The sequence below is a fragment of the Mesoplodon densirostris genome, chromosome 17 (assembly GCF_025265405.1).
Source record: "Mesoplodon densirostris isolate mMesDen1 chromosome 17, mMesDen1 primary haplotype, whole genome shotgun sequence".
Lineage (NCBI taxonomy): Eukaryota > Metazoa > Chordata > Mammalia > Artiodactyla > Ziphiidae > Mesoplodon > Mesoplodon densirostris.
In genome coordinates this window covers 77,938,063-77,954,975 of record NC_082677.1, presented here as the reverse complement: position 1 = coordinate 77,954,975, position 16,913 = coordinate 77,938,063, and the positions used below count along the sequence as shown (strand labels likewise).

The following is a 16,913-nucleotide window of genomic DNA, read 5'->3' as shown; positions in this document are numbered from 1 at the left end:
TTAAAAAGAGGATGGGGATCTTCCCTGGTGGCGCAGTGGATAAGAGGGGGAAACAGAAGTGCCAGGGCCTGGGTCACAGCAGGAGGAGGGGAGCCCAGGGGTTCCCAGGGTCCCTCCTGTCACTTCCTGTATGCAAATCCTTCCACTTTTGCCAAAGATGGGAACATGCCATTCAGTAGCTCTCACCTACCAGTTTCTGCCAGAAAAGCAAGGAAGGGTTGACCCAAAAAAGTGGCGGATCATTTTACATTCAATTGTATAAATTAGACTACTATAAGTTGTAGCACTTTGGAGTGGAAGCCCATCAAAACCTTCCCAAATCAGTGCCTGCTGTGTTTCTCCCTCCAGCCAAACCTCCTTGTGGATGGAGACCACAAAGCTCCTTCATCCTCTTAAAGAATCCACATAGAGATCCTGGGAGGGTGGCAGACACATTAAAGTTTTCTCCACTTTTTTTTTCTCCATTAAAGCCGAGCGTGTTGAGGCAACCAGGTCCCAGCCCTCCTGCCGTCTTGTGCTCACCAGGACAAAATGCCATCTCTCCAACTATGTCAGCACGTTACTATTGCCAAAGATTGCTTTTCTTTATTTCTCTTGTGCAGTGCTCTCTATTTGATCCACCCAAACCTAAAGCATAGATTTTTAAAATCATCCACAGTGAAAGAGGGATTCCACATTTTGCTCTGTACATGTTTGCATTGTTTGAATTTTTATAATGAGAATATATGTGTTGATTGAGGACTTCAAAGCAGACAAATATGTGAAGCAGGGAGAGGCAGGTGGGAATGGGTTGCCCCTGGACAATCAGGTGCTAGGTCTCCTGGGTTTGTCCGCATTCACATCATCTTGATGCTTCAAGGGGACTGATGCAAGCCTTAATATTTCTGATACTTTTCAAGAGAAATTATCTCTGACTTGGATGAATTCAAATATTACAGGCATGTTCAGGCTATGTAGAATAGAATGCCCAAGCTGTAATCAAGACCTGATTTTAAGTTGTCTTGTCAGCACTAGAAAGAAGATTTCAGGGGACTTCCCTGGTGGTCCAGTGGTTAAGAATCTGTCTTCCAATGAAGGGGATGCAGGTTCAATCCTTGGTCGGGGAACTAAGATCCCACATGCCATGGGGCACCTAAGCCCACGTGCTCTAGAGCCCGCACACCATACCTAGAGAGAAGCCCATGAACCACAACAAAGAGGCCATGCGCTGCAACAAAACATCCCTTGAGCTGCAACTAAGACCTGACACAAATAATTTTTTTTAAAAAAATTCAAACTTGCTTAGAGCAGCAAGGTTTATTTCATATTAAAACCTTTCAGCTAAATACATCCTAGGAGTCACTCCAGCTTCAGGTGCCCCCATGAGGTCGGCTGAGGCCTCTGTGGGTCCCGTATCACAGTGCAATTTCTCCCTCTGCCCAACCCTGCCTCCTTCCATCCCTTCCCTTCCACAGGTGTTGATACAAGACCTCTGCCTGGTAAATATCCTGCATGTTCATCTTTGAGTTAGTGAAACCATGCCCAGTAGGATTAACAGAAGCTGGCACTATAATAGAAATCCTTGAGTGTGTCTCACAGAGCAGCAGATAAGGGAACAGCTTGTTAGAAGCTCCTCTGCGTGTAACTTGCCTTTACTGATTAAGGCTGCTGCCCAGTGGCAGCAAGCCAAACCCCGAGACTCTGAGGTTTGCAGCAGATAAAGGGTTTATTCATGAGGCACGCAAGTGAGGAGACGGGAGAACATTGGGCCAAATACCAAAATTTCACTCGACCATACAAAACACTGTTCAGTGTTCATTCAGTAAAGGTAACCTTAAAACTTCTTTTAGCTCTCTATAAGATGCTACCTATTCCTTCATCAAACGTATGGGCAGGTTCAAATTCATTAAATTTTTATTGTCCCCTCTATGCAGGACCAACCACTGTGAAAACTATTTTGAGTATTTTTGCATCAATAGCCATGAGGGATATTAGTTAGTAGTTTTCTTTTTTTTCATAGTATCTTTTTCTGGCTTTGGTAACAAGGTTATGCTGGTCTAAAACAATGAGTTAGAAGTGTTCCCTCCTCTTCAATTTTTAGGAAAAACATGACAAGAATTAGTATTAGTTTTTCTTTAAATGTTTGGTAGAATTCATCAGTGAAGCCATGGCTTTTTTTGTGTGTGGAGATTTTTTTATTACTAGTTCAATCTCCTTACTACTTATGGGTCTGTTCAGATTTTCTATTTCTGTGTGATTTAGTCTTGGCAGGTTTTGTGTTTCTAGGAACTTGTTCATTTCTTCTAGGTTATCCGCTCTATTGGTGTATAATTGTTCATAGTGTTCTCTTACAATCTTTATTTCTGTAGAACCAGTAGTAATGTCTCCACTTTCATTTCTGATTTTAGTAACTTGGTGTTCTCCTTTTTTCTTAGTTCCATCCAGCTATAGCTTTGTCAATTTTGTTGATCTTTTTGAAAAACCAACTTTTGGTTTCATTGTTTTTTTCCTATTCTCTATTTCATTTATCTCTGCTTTAACCTTTATTATTTCCTTCCTTCTGCTGGCTTTGTGTTTAGCTTGTTTTCCTTTTCCAGTTCCATAAATTGTAAAGTTAGGCTGTTGATTTGAGATTTTCTTGGTTTTTTTTTACCACAAGTATTTATAAACTTCATCCCTTTGTGGTCAGAGAAGACACTTTTTAAATCTATTGAAACTTAATTTGTGGGCTCACATACTATCTATCCTGGAAAATGTCCCCGGTGCACTTGAGAAGAGTGTATGTTCTGTTGTTTTGGGGTGGAGGGTTCTGTGTCTGTCTGTTGGCGCTAGTTGGTTTATTAAGTCCTCTATTCCCTTGCTCTTCTTCTGTCTGGTTGTTTGACCGATCATTGTGACTGGGGTGTTGAAATTTCCAACTATTATTGTAAAACTATTTCTCCCTTCATTCAGTCAGTTTTCACTTCATATATTTTGACGATCTGTCATTAGGGACATAAACGTGTATAACTGTTATGTAAAACCTTTTATTAAGCCTGTGTTAGAACTTTTATTCACATGTAATGTCCCAGACTAAATCCCTCCCAGACTGAACCCAGAGGGGGTTGGACCTTGCTCTGTGCCCAAATGCAGCCTGATCCCTACTTTAACAGCCCCCTCCTGAAGGACCCCCATCGCCAGAATTCACATCCTACTACAGCATCAGTCCCTGGAGGCCCAAGTTGTCTCAGACCAACCTATGGGGTACAACTCAGATTTGGCCACCACCTCGGGGATGCGAGTCAATGTCCTTCCATTCGCTTCGAGCCACTGCTGGCTCCCACCTGTCGCATTAGCCACGCAGGCCCCAGCCTTCCAAGGACAAGCTCACTCACACTGGGAGCAAAAAGAGCGTTAATAGCACTGGTTAAAGTCTTGTTACAAACGGGCACACAGGGCACATGAAAGCCTTCCAAGAACAGGCATCATACAGCCTTATTTCCAAGCTTTATATTGAGAAAAGCCTGATGACCATATCAAAACTATGAATGCACTTGATTCTCATGTTTACATTGATTCTTATTTAATTTGTGCTGTTTAAAAAATTGTCCAAAACTTGGAACTAAGGCAAAAGAGTGACTTCACAGCTTTCTACATCACGTCTGACTGGGTAAGGATTATTGAGTGTTTGATCTATGATCTCTTTTTGATTTGGACCCACACACATGAAGTTGTATACTAACATGTAGATTTTTGTATAGTAGAGATGTGAATGATTTCTGTCCGACAGGAAAGACAAAGCCAAAGGTTATAGGTTTATTGCCCTGTGGGACATTAACCACTTTTGTGTCTAACTAGCATTCTTTCTTCTATGGCTATATATTCTCAGTCTTATGAATTCTTTTTGAATGAGCTTTATTCTTCTCTTATTCCCTTGAGTTAATAAATCTCTGATATGTGTTCACTTTGTATCTGTGTGAGTCAGGTTTTGACCCTGTGAAAGTACCTTGACATCCACCAAAGCTGTACCCCTCACTAAAATACTAACACCGTTTTAGTTAACATTATTTTGCATTATTATAAATTAAGTAGAGAGAGTTATCTGTCTTGTTTGTAGCACTCTTAAAGTGGATAAGTTAATTGTATTAGATCTATATTATAATCTGGGCTGCTTTTATTATTTCTCTTACAGGAAGCATTCCTTAATTTATGTCTCAGTCATTTTTATAATTCATCAGATATGTATTAATGCACTAGTTTGAATTGAAAAACTGTCTTTTTTTCTGACAGAAAAGTCAGTCTGATTCTGACCACTTCATTTGACAGTGTGCGCTGGGTTTGCAGTCGTGATTCTGTGCAGGTTTTCAGTGTGTGCAGAGGCTCCATGTCATTATCCTTTACGCAAATATGACAAATGACAAAGCCCAACGCCATTTTGGTTGTGTTTTGGGGTCCTCATCCCCAGAGGCTGTTAAGGTTGTCACTTCTGGCTGCAATTTTAGTTCACCTGCCTCCACCCATTCATTCCCTTCTTCAAGTTTGGCACCTGGAATCTAGTGTAAGTTGAGAAAACACCCAGATTAGTTATTAAAAAGTATGTGTTAAGTAGGAGCCTTAAACTAGATTTTGTTTGAAAGCCTGTAAGTCCTCATTTTAGTGGGTTGTGTAAGAGTTATTTCTGCTTTCTTTGCATACTTTCAAGTTTAGGGCACTATTCTGAGAAGCTTTAAAATACCAAAATTTCTATAATTGGGAGTTCATTTGTGTTATTCATCTTGAAGTATTTACATATTCTAGAGCTACAATAGCTTTGTTTACATAATTTCAATTCAAAAAAATGGCAGAAGGTTTTTTGGTGTTTTGTTATTTTTGGTTGTTGTTGTCTATTCATAAAGAAAACATCAATGAAAAAGATGCAGTTACTGTCCCATCACAATCTAGATATTGGCTTCCAGAAGTTGCCCTATGCTAGAGGCTTGTTCAGAGTTCATTTTGAATAATCAACTCATTCTAACACAGGAGAAGAAAACAAAGTAAAGAACTTGTTCAAACTACAGCCTGCAGCCACAATGAGCCTTGTTTCTAAAGGTGAATTTCATAACAGAAGGTAAAAAGGCCCCAGAGGCTTCTTAAAGGAAAGGAATCCAGAACTCCGAAGCTCCAGCAGTATCCCCACACCCCACAGCTGCCTCTAGATGGAAGGGACTCCTTTCTGCAGATGAACTAAAGGAACAGGTACACATCTACACATTGATATTTCACTGACACGTCCCTCCAACTGATCTTCGCCAATGGCAGAAATAATAAACTGATATCTTGCTAACAGTCTCTGGGCTCTAACCAGTTCTTTAACTGGAAATTGTGTGATATGGATGACAAATTAAACTACCTTTCAGGAGGTGGCCTCACAAGTAACAACAATAAAAGGCTGCAACAACAATACAGGGTTGCAAGTTATTTTGGTAACGCTGACATAACAGCAACACTTATTAAAGACTTTTAAAATACAGACTTAAAAGAAAAACAGCACTCCATCTATTCCCAAGCTGAATTTCACAATAGCTTCATATTCAAGATAACAATCTCAAAAGTTCTTAAAATATAAAACTTGATCTTAAAAGATCTCATTTCTACATTTAAAATTTACAGCTTTAAACGTGTTTTTATTTGCATTTTTATTATTAAAGCTGAAGACTTTTTTGTTTATTGGACATTTATGTTCTTCTTTTCTAAATAACCTGTGTCCTTTGCCTGTATTTCTAGTGAGGTTTCAACTTTTATTTTTTGACACAGAACTTTTTCATAAGTTAGGAGACAAGAGTTCGTTTCAGGGTTGGGCCTTGGAGGATGGGAAGCGTTTGCCTAGGTAAAGACGAATGGTGTTCGTTTACCTGTGGTCCCGTCACCCATTCCCCCTCCCTTTCCCCTCCCAGCAGTGAGTTTACAGTGTACCTGGGCAGGTACTCTTCAGCCCAGGCGGTGCCTCCATCCAGGAGTCCACGCAGCTCAGGTAAAAGATAACTGAAAATTGTAAAGCCTTTAATTATGTGGAAGGTCTTCTTTTAAGGCTATTAAATCTAGGGCTTCCCTGGTGGTGCAGTGGTTAAGAATCCTCCTGCCAGTTCAGGGGACACGGGTTCGAGCCCTGGTCCAGGAAGATCCCACATGCCGTGGAGCAACTAAGCCCGTGCGCCACAACGACTGAGCCTGCACTCTAGAGCCCGCGAGCCACAACTATTGAGCCTGCACCTTAGAGCCCATGCTCCGCAACAAGAGAAGCCACCGCAATGAGAAGCAACTAGAGAAAGCCCGCGCACAGCAACAAAAACCCAACACAGCCAAAAATAAATAACTAAATAAAGCTATTAAAACCGGTCAAGGGCTTCCCTGGTGGCGCAGTGGTTGAGAGTCCGCCTGCCGATGCAGGGGACGCGGGTTCGTGCCCCGGTCCGGAAAGATCCCACATGCCGCGGAGCGGCTGGGCCCGTGAGCCATGGCCGCTGAGCCTGCGCGTCCGGAGCCTGTGCTCCGCAACGGGAGAGGCCACAACAGTGAGAGGCCCGCGTACCGCAAAAACAAAAACAAAAACAAAAAAAACAAAAAAAACGGTCAAAAGTATGGATCATTTTGCTACAAAAACAAAAATCTGAAAATTTCCTAGAAAGCACCCCCAGATACTATTTAAAGTTAGACTATTTCCAGAAATTAAAAGAATCCAAGGTTTTAAATTTGGCGTGAAAGTGAGCATAAAACAAAAAACACAGGCATAGACCAGAGATGCCTGCAACTGAGGTAGTGGATGCCGTTGGCTCCCACAGGGAACCTGGCGGCCAGCCGTTTTCCTCCCTACGCAGCACTGTCTCGGCGGTGCACTTAAGCGCTACGGAGCTGTTAACTTTAAAGAACCCGGCCAAAGACAGAAACAAATCCCAAACTCCGAGCGGCCGGGTGGTCCCAGGACGCGGCTCGGACCCGCGACCCGGCGGGAGGGACAAGTGCAGCCACCCTGCCAGCCCTCACCGTCCAGGGAAGTGGAGACAGTCCCTGAGGCCCGCCTGCTCGCTGGAACTTCTGGGGCGGAACCGGGGCGGGCGCGTCCGGGGGGCGGAGTGGGAGCATGCGTCACTTCCGGGGGCGGGGGGCGGGCCGCTCAACAGACCAGCGCTCTCTCCACAAAGCGGCGCTCCGCGACCAGCGATCTGATTGGTCTTCGCGGGAGGGCGCGCAATGCCAAACTCGCTTCCCGTCAGCCCCCTCCGGCTCATTCTGTGGCCGCGCGCACGTTCGCGCACCCGGAGCTCGCGCCTGCGCCTCGTCGCCATTCGGGAGGCCGCCTTGCCGCAGGACCTCGCGGAGCCGCCTCGGACCGCGATCCCGGCCTCCCGCACTCCTTCCCCGCCTGGACGCCGCCCGCGGCCCACCGGTGAGAAGCGGGGCGGGCAGGGAGGGGCGTCGTCCGGGCCGCAGTCCCGAGGAAGCCTGGGGCGGCCGCCGAGGAGGGGCCCGGCAGCTGGCGCCGGCGGGCGGGGTAGGGCCGCGGGCGGGGTAGGGCCGCGGGCGGGGTAGGGCCGCCGGCACTAGGGGTGGGAGGCCCTGCGTCATCCCGTGGAGGCACGAAACGTTTTGTTTAAAACCGTACTGGGAAGGCGGGACCTGGCCCCGCGAGGGTCCGGTCCTGGAGGCAGTTTTCTCTGCCGCCCTCGGCTGCGTGGGCTTTGTCATCAGTGCTGTTCAGAAGTCGGCGGGGCAACCCACGGAGGGGGAGAAATGTGGTGTGCATCTGATAACCCAGCAACAAAAAGCTGTGTAAAAGTGGGCAGAGGGCTTGAGTGGGGGTCTCTCCCGGGAAGATGTGCAGATCGCCAGGCAGCACATCAAAGGATGCTCTTAGACGGCAGAGTTACGGAGAGGGAATCCAGAACGAGATGCCGCTTCACACCCAGAGTGTTGGTTCGGACGTGGAGAAATTGGAACACTCCTGCACTGGTGGCTGGGAATTAAAATGGAGCGGCCATCAGCTGTGGAAAACGGTTTAGTGGTTCCTCAAAAGTATCAACATGGGTTGCCACATGGTCCAGCACTTCCCCTCCTAGGTGTGAACTCCAAAGAATTGAAAGCAGGGACCCAGGTACTTGGTCACCAGTGTTCAGAGCAGCCTTCTTCGAAGCAGCCAAAAGGCGGTGACACTCTAAATGACCATCAGCAGGTGAACGGGAAAAAAGTTGGAATGCTGCTTATCCGTAAAAAAGAATAAAATTATGATACATGCTTCAGTTTAGACGTGCTAAGTGAAATAAGCCAGACACAGAAGAGCAAGTGTTGTATGATTCGACTCAAAGAGGGTATTGTTGAACGGGTGTAGAGTTTCTGCTTTAGTTAACAGTAACATGTTATTTGTTTATCGGTTGTAACAAATCTACCGCACTAATACAGGGTGTTAATAATAGGACAGAGTATGTGCATGGGGAGGAAAGGAGGTATGTGAGAACAGAGAACTTTCTGTTCAGTTTTTCTTTGAACCTAAAACGTCTCTAAAGTTTAATAATTTCTTAAAAATCATTAAGGATGAAGAGCCGTGCTACTGTGTATATATTAATAGAGCAAATTAGCTTTAGACGTGCTCTGCATATTGAGTTTACATGGGAGAGCTGTGCATCAAAGTGTTTTAAAAGACCAGTGGTGCTAGATGTTAAGAAAGAAACTGGATGGGAAATGGAAATAGGTGTGATACCATATGGTAGATCTTCACTGAAAAATACAGGCTGATGGACTGGCAAAACACTCGTGATTAAAGCTTATGTTTTTTAGACACAATATGTGGTCTGTAGAGGTGAAATGTAGGATGAGAACTTTTTATTAACCTGCACAATGTAGAGTTACTTTCATAATTAGGCTAAGGAACTCTGAAACTTAGAGGAAAAAATTGCTGTAATCTGGAAGGTGGAAGTAACCTCAGTTTCTAGCCTCTGCCCAGCAGCTGAATTCTGAACTCAATTCTGCAACATCCCCATGGGGAAGACATTACTGTTACAGCAGAGATCCAGAGTCAGGAAATCAGGGTCTTCTGTTGCTTTCTTTGACCTGATTGTTGTGATCTTTAACAAGTCACTTCTCTCCCTCAGCATCACTTTTCTCAATTATAAAATGATGCGGTTGGACTGAAGTCCTCTGAGGATCCTTCCGGTCCTGTACTAATCATTGGCTCCCAGTTACGGAGGCTCCTGCCTGACCAAGCAGCTCACTCTAGTCCATGTTGGAGTACTTGGTAAAACTTCATGTTGAGCTGAAATCTCTTTTCCTGCTGGCTTCCACTTTTTTTTTGGACAGCTTGCATATTATCCATAATTCTTCCTCTTTTGAAGTTAAGTGTCTGTGCTCACAAATGACATGTTTTTAAAGACTTCCTACCATTCTGTTTGCTTTCTTTTGCATATTCCCACTGTTTGGACTCAAGATCTTCAAGTGTCCTTCCTGCCCAGAGCTGGAGACAGTGATCCACTGGGATACCCTGCCCAGTGCAGTTCACTATAGTCCTATGTTTTGCAATTGATATTTGGATTCTAAATGTTTGATAAATTTCATCTGTCTGATTTGGGCCCATTTACTGGCTTTTCAGGATCTTACTAAATTCCACTGTATTAGGTTGGTCAAGATATTTGAGAAAAAACCTGGATAGATAGCAGAACGTTATTATGGTCCTTCATCAGACGCGGACTGCCTAACCTTGAGCAAGTTATTAATGTCTAGATTTGAGTTTCCTCAACTATAAGAAGTTTTAATTGACAAAATAGCCTGTAGTTACGGCAGGAGTCTTCTGAGTGCTTGTCACGTTAGCTGAAGTTAGATGGTGGGTTTGAGAAGGGTTTGGTTGGGTTAGGGTCAGGCATTAATTCCATAGTGGATCATTAAAATAAAATTCAACAAGGCTGGTGTCGTGGATAGTATCTACTGGAGTCTTTGGTGTCGTTTCATTAAAGTTAGTGTCCGGGCTTTGGATTGGACCCCTCTTGCTGTTGGAAGGGGCAGGGTAGTGAGGGAAATTGGCAGAATTCTGTTACAGAGGAAACAAATTTTCACAGAGAAGTAATTTTGATTCCCCTTCCTTTGTTTTTTTCAGGTTCAACTGCTCATCTTTGTCCTTTTTCATGCACTACACACTGTCTTCTGTGGTTTAGTCGAAAAGACATGTAGACTTGCCTGCCCTTTAGAGACCACTTTTAAGACTTCTAGTAAGACAGCTGGTAAGTCTACTAGGGAAAAAGCATGCTGGTCTGTATTTCTTCCCCATTCTAAAAGTACTTGTCGTGGATTTATATTGTAAATTAAATATACAATATTTAATAACGGTATTATACCAGCATTGCTTTGCATGTATTTTTGTGTGCTTTTAACATTTCTTTCTAACGTTTAAGAGAATATTTTATGATGAGTACCTTTTTGAAAAGTGCTTGGAGTTCTTGAGGGAAAACTATAAAAGCATACACACCTATATATATAAAATGATGCATGAACATGTGCTAAATATGTTAGTTACAGAATCCGTTTTAGCAGTTGTTGGATACCCATGCTAAGAAGAGCATACCAGATGGAGCTGGTGGGGAATAGAATAGAGCCCAGAATAGCATCATACACAAAACTTAGTAATTGCCAAATAGAACATTACATGTCATTGGTTACATGTGTAATCAATGTTGAGACGACTGAACTATCCATTTGGGGTCAAAAATAGGCTGGATCCCAGAGGATTAAAGATACAAATGTAAGAAAAGAATGAAGTTATCATTATCATAGGGAAAATATTGAGTGATTAAAAAAATAATGGAATGGAAGGCATAACTTAAAACACAGTCATACAAGGGAAGCACTTTTAAGTTTTTAATTTTTATGTAAACCAATTGTATGTAGTAAAAAAAAATCATAATTAAAGTCGAGACAAATAATAAAGTGAGAAGATAGTTTCCATAAAAGGACTGACTTCTTTCACATACAAAGAGTATTTACAAATAATTAGGAAAAATGGGCAAAGCACATCCTAGAAAAAGAAATACACATGGCTGATAAACAAGGGGAAATATCTCACTAGTGAGATACCAGTTTTCACCTAAGAAGTAGAAAGGCTTAGAAGTTTAATGATACTCTGATGCTGAGGGAGCTGGGGAATTAGTCTTCAACACTCTTGGTTGGTGTGTAATAGTACTATAACTTTTTGAGAGTTTGGTAAAATGTCAGTTTCAATTGCAAATAGCCTTTGAACCAGGTAATCCATTTCTAGGAATTTCCCTTTCAGAAATACTCTCACATTCAAAGGAAATTCAGTGCTTACTCTGCATGTAAAAATATCCTAGAAAATGCCTTCTAATTCAACAGAACTCCTGAAACCTGTATCTGCCCTTACTATAGAAACACAGAAACCTGGCCCAGTTGTTTCCAGAATCACCAAAACATGTACCTCTCACTTCCCTGGAGTCTGGCCCTGTTGTTTCTCCTGAACCACAGACACCTTCTCTTCCTTAAATGAAAGCTCGTTGCAGAAAAAACATGCTTAATATCTCATTTGTGTAGAATGTGTAAACATAGACCTTCTCTTCGGTGACACATGAGTACAGTGGCTACCCCTGGGGAGTGATACTTTGTGAGTACCTTGTACTGCATGAATGAGTATGTTTTTAACTGTGAGCTTCTGTTACTTTCACCACCTTAACAAGGCTAGCTTAAATGTTTAAAAGTCTTATTTTCTGGCAAGCAAGTTGCCTCAAGGGTGTCCTCCATCTGAATTGCCGTTTTTGGCAAACTCCATCACATCATTCAAGATCTCTGCTTGAGTGCCTTCTCTGTGTTGCCCTCCACATTCTTATCTTCCCAACTGATATAAGCACCATATTGCAAGACACCCCTTTAAACCCAAGCGCCTAGAAAAGCATGGGGCACAAAATAATTTATTAAATGAATGGATAAAAGTATATTAGGATGGATAAAACATTACAAGATATGTTGACTTTTTTTTAAAGCTGTCTTTTCATGTTAGATTTAGTTTAACAAGTGCTTTCTGAAATGGACCTAAAGTTCCTTGCTCTGCCTTAATAGCCTAGCTTTAGCTTTGATATTTACTCAGCTTTGCATACTGACAGCTTGTTGATTCGCGGTTTTAGAGTCAAAGTGTAAGGCACATGCAATAGGTAATTATAGAGTGAAGCTTGGGTCCCTGATAGTCCTATAACCTGGGTAAGTCATTTCTTTGAACATTAGTTTCTTCATCTGTAAATGAAAGTAATATTTGAGTCATATTGTTAGGAGTGTTAAATGAGATGATGTATATAAAAATAGCAGAGTTCCTGGGACTCAGTTGAAAATTAATTATTATTTTTCCCATCTCTTCAAAATCTTTATAGAGATATTATCTAATAAATGCATGTGCCATTTTAGACTTATACAAGTATAGAATGGACCAGAAACAGCATTTTATTCAAAATTATGTTCTCTGAAAAATCATTTATTTCTACTTTATTGCAGCACTGTTTTTAAAGAATATAATCGTGTATGTTAGAAAAATGGAAGTATTCCAGGAACTTCATAAGCCATCGGCACGTTTGGAGTGTGACCACTGCAATTTCAGAGGCACAGATTATGAAAATGTACAAATCCACATGGGTACCATCCATCCAGAATTTTGTGATGAAATGGATGCTGGTGGGTTAGGTAAAATGATATTTTACCAGAAAAGTGCAAAGCTATTTCACTGCCATAAATGCTTTTTCACCAGCAAGATGTACTCTAATGTATACTATCACATCACATCCAAACATTCAGCCCCAGAGAAATGGAATGAGAAACCAAAAAATCAGTTAAACAAAGAAGCAGATCCTGTGAAAAGCCCTTCTGTTCCTGAACACCAGAAAATGGCCTCTAATTCAGCAGAACTCCTGAAACCTATACCTGCCCTTTCCATAGAAACACAGAAATTTGGCCCAGTTATGTCTCCAGAATCACCACAACCTACTCCTCTTCCTTCCCTGGACTCTGAGAAACTGGGCCCTGTTGTTTCTCCTGAGCCACAGACACCGTCTCTTCCTTCTCCCGAGCCTCCAAAACCTGCCCCTGTTTCTTCTCCTGAACTTCCAAAACCAGTCCCTCTTGTGTCTGAATCTCAGAAACCAGGCCCTGTTCCTTCTCCAGAGCCACAGAAACTTGCTCCCGTATCTCCTGAGCCAGTAAAGGCAACTCTTACTAATCCCAAACCCCAGAAACACTCCCATTTCCCAGAAACATTGGGGCCACCTTCAGCCTCATCTCCAGAGTCACCAGTTCTGGCTGCCTCCCCTGAACCTTGGGGACCATCCCCAACTGCGTCTCCAGAGTCTCGGAAGCCAGTCCGGACTGTTTCCCCTGAGCCAAGGAAGCTGTCCCCATCGGAGTCTCCTGAACCTTGGAAGCCATTCCCTGCTGTGTCCCCAGAGCCTCGGAGACCAGCCCCAGCTGTGTCACCAGGTTCTTGGAAGCCAGGGCCACCTGGGTCCCCCAGGTCTTGGAAATCCAGTCCGTCAGCATCATCAGGACCTTGGAAGCCAGCTAAACCTGCTCCATCTGTGTCTCCTGGACCTTGGAAACCAATTCCTTCTATATCACCTGGACCTTGGAAACCAACTCCATCCATGTCCCCTGCGTCCTGGAAGTCTTCATCAGTCTCACCTGGTTCCTGGAAATCTCCCCCCGCATCTCCTGAGTCGTGGAAGTCTGGCCCACCAGAACTCCGAAAGACAGCTCCCACCTTGTCACCTGAACATTGGAAGACAGTTCCTCCAGTGTCTCCTGAGCTCCGTAAATCAGGACCTCCCTTGTCTCCTGAGCTTCGCAAACCAGGCCCACCACTGTCCCCAGAGATCCGTAGTCCAGCGGGATCTCCAGAGCTCAGAAAGCCCTCAGGGTCTCCAGAGCTTTGGAAGCTTTCCCCTGAGCAGCGGAAAACTTCTCCTGCTTCACTTGATTTTTCTGAGTCCCAGAAAGGTTCCCGTGCTGGTTCCCCTGATCTCTGGAAGTCTTCCTTTTTTATTGAACCTCAGAAACCTGTCTTCCCTGAGACCCGGAAACCAGGTCCTTCTGGGCCATCTGAGTCCCCTAAAGCTTCCTCTGATATCTGGAAGCCTGTTCTCTCTATTGATGCTGAGCCTAGAAAACCTGCCCTGTTTTCTGAGCCTACCAAAACAGCCCCTCCTGCTTCTCCTGAACCACGAAAACGTGCTCTTTTTCCAGAGCCCCGGAAACATGCCCTTTTCCCCGAACTTCCCAAAGCTGCTGTCTTCTCAGAATCTCAGAAGGCAGTTGAGCTTGGTGATGAACTACCGGCAGATGCCATAGACGATCAAAAGTGTGATGTTTTGGTTCAGGAAGAACTACTAGCTACACCTAAGAAACTCTTAGAAGACACTTTATTTCCTTCCTCAAAGAAGCTCAAGAAAGACAACCAAGAGAACTCGGATGCTGAGCTTAGTAGCAGTGAGTATATAAAAACAGATTTGGATGCGATGGATAGTAAGGGCCAAGAATCGAGCAGTGATCAAGAGCAGGTTGATGTGGAATCTGTTGATTTTAGTAAAGAGAACAAAATAGACATGACTAGTCCAGAGCAGTCCAAAAATGTCCTGCAGTTTACTGAAGAAAAAGAGGCTTTTATCTCTGAAGAAGAGATTGCAAAATACATGAAGCGTGGAAAAGGAAAGTATTATTGCAAAATTTGTTGCTGTCGTGCTATGAAAAAAGGTGCTGTTTTGCATCATTTGGTTAACAAGCATAATGTCCACAGTCCTTACAAATGTACAATTTGTGGAAAGGCTTTCCTTTTGGAATCTCTCCTTAAAAATCATGTAGCAGCTCATGGGCAAAGTTTACTTAAATGTCCACGTTGTAATTTTGAGTCAAATTTTCCAAGAGGCTTTAAGAAACATTTAACTCATTGTCAAAGCCGGCATAATGAAGAGGCAAATAAAAAGCTAATGGAAGCGCTGGAAGCTCCCCTGGAGGAGCAGCAAATTTGATTTTTAAATGCAGTGTGGATATATGCTCCACAGAGTTTTTTATTGAACCCATTGTTGAAAGTATAGTTAAATAGCCTAGTTGGATCAGTAGATGTTGACATGTATGGTGTACTGTGTCTCAGTAGTGTTACAAAGCATAAGCATTTGGTTATTTTTTTCTTGATCTTTGTTTATGTGGTTGTTGTGTAAGTCAATAAATTCATATTGTATATTCCAGATGGGTAAAATTAATTTCAGTATATTTGAATAATACGAAGAGGTAGGCATTCCATTTAACAATCAAGAGCAAGTTGTACTCAATTTAAAACATCTAGTTAAAGTGTATCTTACTGTGCAACTAATTTCAGACATTGGAAATTATTTGTTAGAATGTTTAAGAATTAGGCATGAAATTTTTGAGAAATTTTGTTCTCAAGTATTTTCACATCAAAAATTATTTTAAAGTTTCTATTTGGTCATATAAAATTATTTATAAGTCTTGAACCCCTTCTAGGTGTTTATTAACTTTTATATTATGGAAGATTGGAGTCTCGGGGTTGCTGAATTTCTGCTAAAAGAGGGGAAATTGAGTCCGTTTAAAAAATAGTTTGCAGCCTTCTCCTGTAGGAAACTGAGAAACATGAGTGTGATTTTAGGCCTTGTCTTTAGTTGTTTCCTTTAGAGTCTTCCATTCTGGACCTTACCCCAAGATCTGGCCCTTCACTTCCCTGTGAGCTCAAACCAACAGATGATCCTTATTTGCCAAATGTGTTAGGGTTGCACCTCCTACTCCTGGGCCTTCCGCACCATCTGTCGGGGCTTCAGACCAGGGTAATGAGCAGAACTGAAAGTCTTCCGGATTCACAACAAAAAATTTTATAAATAGACATTACTGTTTAGGAGTACATCAGTTTTATGTTTTTCACAGTTGTTACTGTAAATACCTTGTGCCTGTTAATGGATTATTTTATTCTAAAATATTTTGTCAAATGTGTATCAATCAAATTAAAAACAAAGGCTTTCATGTTAGCAACATATTCATGTGTGTTTTCTTTTGTGTAACTTTCATTGTGTGATACCAAATTCCATTATTCTTTCCTATTTCCACTTGTTTTTAGCATGCTAACTTTCATACCTGGAGCAGCATTTTCTAAGCTCGGTTTTCTCCGAGTTCTGTGGTCAGGTAGGTTTAGGGAAACACTGTACAGTCATCCCTTGGTATCCACAGGGAATCAGTTCCAGGACCCCCTGCAGGTACCAAAATGCAGGGATGCCCAAGTCTCTTATATAAAAGCCTGTAGTATTTGCATATAACCTACACATGTCCTCCCATGTGCTTTAAATCCAGGGATGCCCAAGTCCCTTATATAAAAGCGTGTGGTATTTGCATATAACCGACACGTGTCCTCCCACGTGCTTCAAATCATCTCTACATTACAGTGCCTAGTACAATGTAAATGCTATATAAATAGTTGCCAGCAAGTGGCCAGTTCAAGTTTTGCTTTTTGGAACTTTCTGGAAATTTTTTTCTAATATTTCTGATCTGTGATTGGTTGAATCCACGAATGTGGAAACCAAGGATACAGAGGCCTGGCTACATTAGGCTCTCTGTATGAAAATTCTCATTAATCCACATTAGCCTATTAAAGGTCATTTAATCTCAGTGGTGGTCAATCCTGAGTGCTTCATTAAAACAATGGGAAGCATTTAGTGCCATAAGGACTCTGATACATAGCCAGGGTTGAGATACTGGCTTTTATCAAGGTGTTCCCAGACACTTGAACAAGGAGTGCTTTATTCATGGCATCCAAATGCATATGCCAATTGGGAATACAATGTTTAGATAATACTGGGAAGATCTTACAAGCTTCAGACCTGTCACTTCTTTGGAGAGCACAGTCTGGCAGGAAAGGTACTGGTTGATGGGATTGTTGGTTTATACTGGGC

At 42.6% G+C, this 16,913-nt stretch overlaps 1 protein-coding gene across 2 annotated transcripts; it reads left to right on the top strand.

The window, feature by feature from the left end:
* The first annotated feature begins 7,239 nt into the window (after positions 1-7,239).
* Positions 7,240-15,956, top strand: CHAMP1 (chromosome alignment maintaining phosphoprotein 1). 2 transcript variants are annotated; one of them, XM_060080193.1, is made up of 4 exons: positions 7,240-7,381; positions 10,076-10,199; positions 11,359-11,590; positions 12,469-15,956. In XM_060080193.1, the coding sequence occupies exon 4, from the start codon at positions 12,507-12,509 to the stop codon at positions 14,985-14,987; it is 2,481 nt and encodes an 826-aa protein (XP_059936176.1). In that variant the 5' UTR covers positions 7,240-7,381; positions 10,076-10,199; positions 11,359-11,590; positions 12,469-12,506; the 3' UTR covers positions 14,988-15,956. The 2 variants fall into 2 exon arrangements, with proteins under 2 accessions (XP_059936176.1, XP_059936175.1); XM_060080192.1 differs by lacking the exon at positions 11,359-11,590.
* Positions 15,957-16,913: the final 957 nt, after the last annotated feature.